The sequence below is a fragment of the Microcaecilia unicolor genome, chromosome 10 (genome assembly GCF_901765095.1).
Source record: "Microcaecilia unicolor chromosome 10, aMicUni1.1, whole genome shotgun sequence".
NCBI classification, from domain to species: Eukaryota; Metazoa; Chordata; class Amphibia; order Gymnophiona; family Siphonopidae; genus Microcaecilia; species Microcaecilia unicolor.
Window position 1 is genome coordinate 194206555 of NC_044040.1, and position 9860 is coordinate 194216414.

A 9860-nucleotide genomic window follows, 5' to 3' on the forward strand; every position below is an offset into this window, starting at 1 on the left:
TGGATGGAGGGGAGGGGACAGAAGAGGGGGAAGGGGATAGAGGAAAATAACTGGATGTGAATGACAGGGGAGGACAGGGGGTAAGAATGAGAGGGGAGGTCATGAGGTAAAAAAGAATCGCTGGCCATGGGTGGGGAGGGCAGGGGAGAGAGGAGAGCTAATGGACATAGATGGATGGAGGGGAGGGCAGGAGAAATGCTGGACATGGATGGAGGAGAGGGAAGACAGGAAGGGGATGCACATGGATGGAGGGGGAGGGGAGAAGGCAGGGGACAGAGGAATTTTGCAAAACAAAAATCTCGCCCGTTTTAACGGGCTAAACGGCTAGTTTAATATATGCTGCTTCTGGTTTTCTCTCTTTTATTCCTTTAATCTGACAAATTTATCTAAATTCACAAGATGTGAAACCACCCAGATTGCCACGAAAGTAGTTCCAAAACTTTGCATCCTCTGACGTTCTTTAGTTTTATGACAATTGTTTTTCTTCTATTTTAAACTTTGCCAAGCATGAGTAAGACACACTTGGCATATATTTTTTTTGAGAATGCTATTCTTACAATTATTCATGTAACTTCCCTCCATTTTCCCGTTTCCTCTACAATCTGCCATGTTAGCAAGTATTATCGAGAACTACATCTACTAGATTTATCAACATTACAAATAATTTCACACAAACTATAGACCAATTGGACACACACAATAACCTTGCTGAGACCTATAACAGAACAATTGTTCCTCAAGGAGTTCGGAAAAAGTTTGCATACAACTTAAAAAAAAATAGAGTTCACGGATTGATGAGTAATACTGCCATCTATAATAATGCAAGGGAACAAGTTTCCACTCAAGATACTATCTCTTAGTATCTGGCTGTCCTTTTTGCTTCCGTCGGCAGACTGAACGGAGTATTAATTGACCGGTGGTTCTGATGCAGCAGTGGCGAAACGGAGGCCAACGTTGACCACGATCAGAAACATGGAGGAGCTCCAAAGAGAATTATGTTCCTAGAGCTAAGTACCCCTCTTTAAAATTAATACAGAGGAAAATTTAGAGAAAGATTATTGTGTCTCTTCATTGAAGCTCCTTATAATTATATGACAAGAAGGCAAGCAATTTACACCAGGAGGTTTTTTGCCTATGATGAAGAAGCCCTAGCCCTTTATCCACTTGTTAGTGGAAAAGGTGCTTCTTGAGGCTTTTTCCTCCCGAAAAATTATTCTCACTGGCTTACTTAATAACTTGTTTCCGTTATTTATACTAAGTAATTCTGCCATCTACCATGGTGACTTCTGAAGAAGCATCAAGTGCTTGGTAGATGAAGCTTTCTTCTAGCGATTGTATATCTACTAACAAACGAACTCATTTTTATCCTTCCAGTTTTCAAAAATGAATTTGTACCTTGTTTACATTTGCTAGGGAAACCAAGCTTGTTGCCCACAGGTCTTTCAGTTTGACAGTATCCGTGGTGATGCGTAGGCTTCTTGGTAGCTTTAAGCTCTCTCCCCAGACTCCAAGGAGTCCATCCTTGCTCAGAGTTAGGAAACGCTTTGAAGTCTTCAGGCAAATAATTTTTTGAATGACATCTTTATGCAGCAATGAAAGAAAACGGATGTTCTTCCACTGGGGAATCGCCAACAACTTTGACCGCTCATCTTTTTCGTACAATTCCAACAACATAAATGAAGTCAATTTGTCCCAATTAATGAAGCCATCCCGTGTCACATCTATCTTATCAAACAGTTCACCATATTCTCTCTTAAGACCGTGGCCAACAGCAACATAGGCTTTCTCCACAAATTCTTCTTTGGTCATGCAAGTTGGCTTAGTTAACCCTGGAGACTGAGACAGAAATAAAAGTATGCAGTGAGGATATTCATCATCAATGTGACCCTATCAAAATGCTAAGGCTGAATTTGAGAAAAGACTATTTTGGAGAGATGGCACAGGCAAAATAACGCTATTGGCTGTAAGAATTTAGAACTGTGGCAATACCGAGTGCAGATGCACTTATCAAAAAGTGAAGGGCAATTCTATAAAAGGCATCTATACTTAGGCACATACTTGGAGTTTATTCTTAAGGGGCCCTTTTACTACGCTGCGGTAAAAGGGGCCTTGCACCAGCGGCAGTGTGTGTTTTTTGCCGCTTTTCAGGGCCCCTTTTACCATAGCGAGTAAAAGGCCGAAAAAAATCTATGGCTATGCAGTAAATTCGCACTTGCTGTATGGCCATTTCAAGGGGGGAGCACTTACCACCACCCATTGAGGTGGAAGTAAGGGCTCCCACACTAACCCGGCAGTTATTTATTTATTATTTATTGTGAACATTTATATCCCACATAATCCCACTAAGGCAGACTTCCAACATTCGATGAAAAGAACAACATAATAACTCTAATAACAAACAGAGAATAAGGCAGATGAGGGAGAGGAAGGGGAAACAGCAGGAGAAAGGAATGCGGGATAGCAGGAGATCAAGCAGCAGAGGAGTATGAAGGATCACATAGGTAGGTCTTTGGGACTTCTTGAACAGACTGTGATCGGCTGTCTCTCTTAACGTTGATGGTAGAGCATTCCAGTAGGGGACACATAAAGCTAAAAGAGGAGGCAAAGAGTAGTTTGTATCTTAAGTTCCTGCAGTTAGGAAAGAGGAGATTGAGATAGGTACAGGACGACTTCATTTCTGGGAGGGAGGTCAACCAGGCTGTACATATAAGCTGGAGCGTCCCCGTATAGAATCTTGTGGATAAGGGCACAGATTTTGAATTCGATACGTTCTCTAATCAGGAGCCAGTGGAGCTTCTCACGAAGGGGTTTTGCTGCCTCAAACCGAGATTTGCCAAACAGTAGCCTCGCCACCGTGTTCTGCGCTGTCTGGAGTTTCTTAAGGGTGTGTTCTTTGTAGCCGGTGTAAATTCCATTGCAGTTGTCAAAATGGCTCAATACGAGGGAGTGGATTAGTCCTGAAAAGGTCAAATGGTAGGAACTGCTCGATACGCTTAAGGGACCTCATGGAAAGGAACATTCACTTCGTAATTGACAAAATCTGAAGGTCTAGAGTCAAGTGGGAATCCAGAATAACCCCGGCATGTGATGAAGCCCAATTACTGTCGGGAAATCCCCTGTGGAAACATTTTTAAAATATTTCCGCTAGCGCCAGAAATGGTGCACCACTGGTGGTGGAACTACCGCCGGCACCCGTGTTGGGCTGGCGGTAGCTCTGGGCTGCCACATGGAAAGTAGGCACCTATAAGTACTATCCTTCAGGGGGGTAGCTACTATGGGGCCACGGGGGCCTGGGCCCCTGTAGATTTGGCCCTGGACCCCCCTGCCAACGACCTTCTCAACCCCTCCTCCCGCCACCAATCTGCCGCCAAACCGCCGTCGTCATCTGCTACCTTTGCTGGCGGGGGGCCCCAACCCCCCGCCAGCCGAAGTCTTCTTCCTTCGTTTTGTTTCTGAGTCTGACGTCCTGCAAAGTTGTTGTTGGTGGTGCTGGCAGCGGTGGGGGGTGTCGGCAATGGTGGTGGGGGTGTCAGCAATGGCGGCAGGGGGGGCTAAAATGTGCCCCTCACCTTGGGCTCTGGACCCCCCCTCCTGCCGAAGTCTGGCTAAGCCCCTGCTATCCTTTATAGTATGACTGGGTATATATAGCGATAGGCATGAGTGTACCTATATCAGCCATAGAACTGGTGTAAATGCTCATGCCCAGATTTGAGAGAGACATGTAATTTAGGGGTATGTTTACTAAGGTGCGTTAGCATTTCTAGCGCACCTTTAAATTTAAGGCACGTTAAACGCTAATGCGCTATACATTTCTATGGGCTCCTTAGCATTTAATACACATAAACCATTTACCTGGGTTAAAAAACGCTTATGCGCCCATAGCACACCTTAGTAAACATAGGCATTGGTATTCTAGGAATTATGAGCCAAAGCGTGTGCCACATCCAGACTCTACCCATATGAATATCCACTTAGCACATACTTACAGGATAGCATATAGCCAGACTAGTGTCATATATGTGTTGTACCAGCTATAGAATCCCAAGGAAGAGACACAATCTAAAATAATCAAAAATAGTCAATCCCAATGTGTGGGATGTATAGGGAAATCCAGAGAAATTACACACTCTTGGGACTTGAGAAGGCATTTGACAAAGTACCTCATGAAAGACTCCAGAGGAAATTGGAGAGTCATGGGATAGGAGGTAGTGTTCTATTGTGGATTAAAAACTGGTTAAAAGATAGAAAACAGAGAGTAGGGTTAAATGGTCAGTATTCTCGATGGAGAAAGTAGATAGTGGGGTTCCCCAGGTGTCTGTGCTGGGACCGCTGCTTTTTAACATACTTATAAATGACCTAGAGATGGGAGTAATTAGTGAGGTAATTAAATTTGCTGACGACACAAAAGTATTCAAAGTCGTTAAATTGCAGGAGGATTGTGAAAAATTACAAGAGGACCTTACGAGACTGGGAGACTGGGCATCTAAATGGCGGATGACATTTAATGTGAGCAAGTGCAAAGTGATGCATGTGGGAAAGAGGAACCCGAATTATAGCTATGTCATGCAAGGTTCCACATTAGGAGTCACAGACCAGAAAGGGATCTAGGTGTCGTCGTTGATGATATGTTGAAACCTTCTGCTCAGTGTGCTGCTGTGGCTAAGAAAGCAAATAGAATGTTAGGAATTATTAGGAAAGGAATGAAAAACAAAAATGAGGATGTTATAATCCCTTTGTATCGCTCCATGGTGTGACCGCACCTCGAATATTGTGTTCAATTCTGGTCGCCGCATCTCAAAAAAAATATATAGTGGAATTAGAAAAGGTGCAGAGAAGGGCGACGAAAATGATAAAGGGGATGGGTTGACTTCCCTATGAGGAAAGACTAAAGCATCTGGGGCTCTTCAGCTTGGAGAAAAGACTGCTGAGGGGAGATATGAAAGAAGTCTATAAAATAATGAGTGGATTTGAACGGGTAGATGTGAAGCTTCTGTTTACGCTTTCCAAAAATACTAGGACTAGGAGGCATGCAATGAAGCTTCAATGTAGTAAATTTAAAACGAATCAGAGAAAATTTCTCTTCACTCAACCTGTAATTAAACTCTGGAATTCATTGCCAGAGAATGTGGTAAAGGCGGTTAGCTTAATGGAGTTTAAAAAAGGTTTGGACGGCTTCCTCAAGGAAAAGTCCATAGACCATTATTAAATGGACTTGGGGAAAATCCACTATTTCTGGGATAAGCAGTTTAAAATGTTTTTGTACTTTTTTGGGATCTTGCCAGGTATTTGTGACCTGGAATGGCCACTGTTGGAAACAGAATGCTGGGCTTGATGGACCTTTGGCCTTTCCCAGTATGGCAATACTTATGTACTTATGACTACAAAAAGCATAGGTCAAAGTCCTTTCATAAACTTACCGTAAAGAGATTCTGAATGACGATAAACTCTGCAGTGCCAAGCCTGTTTTCAACCTGATCTGCTTTTCTTTCTGCTTCAAAGTGTTTTGCTCTGTAAAGGGTCAAATCCTCTGTCACGTTAGACTCAGTCCCATTTACATGGAAAGTCTAATTCACTTTCATTTTACTGTTTATGCTTTCAAAGTAAAGAAAACTGAAGATTAACACTTTTAGTCTGAAAAGCAAAAGGGCAAAAGAAACTAAACCACCCAAAAGAAGTTTCATATGATGCAAAACATCTACATAATACTTTGCATAGAGTAGCATTTCTATTTCAGTTACAACAATCTACTGTTACTTATGCAAAATGTGTAAACTGAGGAAAAATATGTAAACTTGTTTACAAGATCAACAAGCATATCTGGGATGGAAGAACTTAGGAATGTATTGCAGATTTGATTCTTGTATCAAATGCTTCAAGCATGAGAGACTTTCTAAACCAGAGCTTCCGAAACCTGTTCTGGCAACACACTCTCCCCCAAAGCAGTCGGGTTTTTGGTATACCCGCAATGAATATGCATTAGAGAAATGTTCATGTACAGCGTACACTGTGTGCAAATTATCTCATGCATATACATTGTAGATCTTCCGAAAACCCAAGCTGGCTGTAGGGCTTCGGAAGCCCAGTCTAATCCGACTAGGAAACAAACCTAGCTTTCAACAATTTGAGCTTCAGAAAATTTACCACAAGTTAAGTTGCTGTTTACCTTGCCATCTCAGCATCTTTGAAGCCTTTGTTGAATGCATGATCCATCCCTTCTGATGAGCCTCAGCTGGTGCTGCATAGGTTTTAGCTTCTGTGTACAAATGCAGGGGGTTGTGGAGAGGAGGGCTGCATTCAAAGCCATGTTTAGAGTCTCTCAATGCCTGCTCAGGTTTCCTAGCAACCCACATGAAGCTACCCAAACGCTCCCTCCCTTCCTGGTACAGGCAGGCCTGAAGGTGTGTCCGCAGGGCCTGAGCAGAAAATTCAAAGGCCGCAAAGAGAAATAGAAAGGCTTAACGTTTTCTCAATCTGCAGTATAAACACTTACTACTACTACTTATCATTTCTAAAGCGCTACTAGACATACGCAGCGCTGTACACTTGAACATGAAGAGACAGTCCCTGCTCCACAGAGCTTACAATCTAATTAGGACAGACAGACAGAACAAACAAGAGATACTTAACACAATTACTAGTGTAGTTTACCTTAAGATAAGGGCAATTCAAGCGTACCCACCTTTGCCATTTTAATTGGAAAAAGCTTGTGGCCCAGTATCAGTCTTTAGATCAGGTGTGTGTCCCATGTAAAGTTCATATATGCCAGTAAAGGCCCAGTAAGTCTAATAAAGTTTAGCCTTTTGCTGCACGTTGAGTACTGCCTATGTACGGTACAGGTGCCAAAAAGGGGGATAGGTATGCCCCCCCCCCCAGACTGGAATGTCTAAATTTATAGATACAAGCAAATTTGCAGGCTGTCTGGATTGTCCATTTTGTCCTTTTTTTAATTGGATTCATGAACCTGCTTTGTACTTTTTGGCTTATGACTTCACCTCGCTCAAGCAATGTCTCAGCCCTCTTGTTCTGATATGCAATGTTTTGTTTTGCCCTCACGTTTTAACAATGTATATTCAAAACAAAACACTGACTTGAAATATGTTGTAAAACACATCATCCATAAACAAATGGGTGCATTCCTTAATAAAGTTTTATTATACAAGTTAGTGTGCATTAAGTGCCACGCCATCCATAAGTACACAAGAGGCAGAGAAACTGAAGAAAGCTGAAAGTGAAAATTCACTGCCAAACAGACATAGGGCAGGAGGTGAGATAAGAAATCGCAAATGGAAAGGAGGCCCTGTAAACAGAGTTAAGAGCACAGACGGAGGAAAGCAGAACCAAAGATTGGGAACAAAGATGATCGGAATAATAAAATCACCAGACTTACAATGGTAGGAAAATCATTTTATTTTCAGTTTACCGATTTAATTTGAATGTGTTGGTTTGTTTCGCACTATACAGGCGGACTCCCATTTCTTTGTTTCTCTGGAGTTCAATGGCATGCAGAGTCCTGTATCGCTGCTTTCAGTTTTTGTTGGCATGATTTTTGCGGTTCTGCATTTTGCATCAGGTGAGAGTCATGTTCTGCTCCTGCAGCTGAGGTAAATGATTCTGCTGGCATTTGGTGTGTGTGTAGGAACCTGTAACAGTCCGTCTTGTTCCAGTTTCCCAGTAGCATATTTAAATTAAAAAAACCCTATATTTAATGTATTTCAGTAGCATATTTAAATGAAATAACTACTTCTGAAGGTTACAGGTACAGGTGGGGATGGAATGAATCTTAGCAGGGACAGGCAGACATGGGTTAGATTCTAGTGGTGTACCTCAATAATGTTTGCACCTTGTAAGAGTGCCACGAGATGAAAAAGATTGAAAAATCCGGTGTGCTAAATTTTGTTAACATACCTTAGTGAAAGTACCCCAAAGGGTTTCAGCCAAGTTCAACTATTAAGCAAGCCTCCAGTTCATGCCAGAGCACCAGAAATGGGATTTATTTCCCACTGTGAAATCACGAGGATCAACTAGCAGATCTATTAAATTATGTCTTTGCCCCAACACACTATTTGACCTCAATCAAATTTAAATATCTTATGCCACTTAGGTTTTTTTTTTTTTTTTACCAAACTGCAGTGTAAAGTGGCCTTAGTATGATCCTTACATGGGTCATTACCAAAGGCTAAAACCATTTTTTACCGCCAGGGTAAAATAAAGAAAATACAAAACTGGTTATTAACAGCAATGTGCTAAATTTTCCATTAGCAGGTGAGCTCCTACCACCACCCATTAATGAAGTGGTAAGGGCTCATGTGCTAAGCACATGCCAATCACTTAGCGTGCAGCAGTGTAGCTGCACTTAATTAGCACAGAATACGCCCAGTCTCCATGCTAGTGCTAAAAATAAATTTGATTTTGTAGCACGTGCATATCCAAAAATTACCATGGCACACCGCAGCGCACCCTATGGTACCACAGCTTAGTAACGGGTCCCTTAGTTTTTGGTGTACTTTGTTTATATAACATTGTAAGGGATACATGATTATGAATGTAAAGTAGAACTTAAGTTCAATAGCTTCAAAGTAATGCTATGGTACGATACCCATTTTCTTTTGGGTTTTTTAATTTGGAGCATTGAACATTAGTCCATTAAAAAAATATGGAACATAGCTTTAAGGAATACACCCTGTGTGTATGGATTAATGATTTGTAGCATAAAGGGAAACCTGTTTTGCATCACTCTTTGGTATAATCATAACACAGCGTGAAGTTGTAGTAGGGTAAAGTTCATGTATGACCACTTAAACTTCCGGAAAGCACTAAAAACTAACCTGTTCATAAAGGCATACCCTAATGATCCAACCTAAATGCCTGAACCCTGCAACACAACGAAACCAAAACCATACTGGAAATAACTAAACCCTTCCTCGTCTTTACGATTCCCCAAATGTTTTTGTCACACATGAACTTTATCCTACTACAACTTCACACTATTTTGTTCATACCAGAATTGGCAATCGCTTAATGGTATTATGTGAGCCACATTGAGCCTGCAAAAAGGTGGGACAATGTGGGATACAAATGTAACAAATAAATAAATAATCGTCTTTTTGCACAGGACCTTTATATTAAATGTGGAACATTCTTCCTTCCTCTTGGGAGTTTCCTGAATTAAAGAGGAAAATAATTTACTGCTTCTATTTTTATTGAAGTTTACAATTTTACCAACCATGCATCCACTTGTACAGAAAAAAGAAAAAGTATCAAAATATTACAGAAATAAATTACATATTCCCAGAGCAAGATGGCCGCCGTTGCAGATGCATGAATACCTGCTAGTTCTCATCAATTTCGAGATGCCGAAGAGACGGGGCCGTTCTGCCTCCACTGCTCCTCAGCGGCAGGAATTCAGTCATACTTTCAGGGAGGAATGGTTCCAATAACGCTGGAGGGAAGCCCGTTGGTTCGCTCCAGAGTGAATGGAGACCCTGGAGCATCCCCAGGGCTAGAGCTTTCGCTCAGCCCCGACACAAGAGCTCCTCCTCCACAACCTGCCTGTAGCAGCTCTCCACTATCGGCGTCCCTGACCCCCGTTTCCTTGATCGGTTCGGGTGTAGAAGGCCAGGAGGTAGAACCATCAGCAGAGAATTCTCAGATGGTTGGAGAACAAAGTGCTCAGGGGGGCCCCTTCGACAATTTTAACAACTGCGAAGGAGAAAGAGGCTGGAGAAACGGCACAGCTTGAAACTACGGCAGAGACTGAGGTACTGTCTACACAATTTTCTACTATGACTAACAAACCTAAAGAAGTGAACCTGGATAGCCTATGGAAACTTATTGTGGACTTAGGGAAAGTAATGTGTCCA

The 9860-nt window shown here is 42.0% G+C and overlaps 1 protein-coding gene across 1 annotated transcript in view; it reads right to left on the reverse strand.

Annotated features, from left to right (window-relative positions):
- WDR49 (WD repeat domain 49) overlaps window positions 1-6241 on the reverse strand; it is a 92783-nt gene extending 86542 nt beyond the window's left edge. The window contains exons 1-3 of the mRNA XM_030217140.1: window positions 6164-6241; window positions 5418-5508; window positions 1396-1836 (exon numbers count right to left, since the gene is read on the reverse strand). Coding sequence (XP_030073000.1) covers window positions 1396-1836; window positions 5418-5508; window positions 6164-6210 — 579 coding nt within the window. The 5' untranslated portion in view covers window positions 6211-6241. The remainder of the gene's footprint in view (window positions 1-1395; window positions 1837-5417; window positions 5509-6163) is intronic.
- Window positions 6242-9860: the final 3619 nt, after the last annotated feature.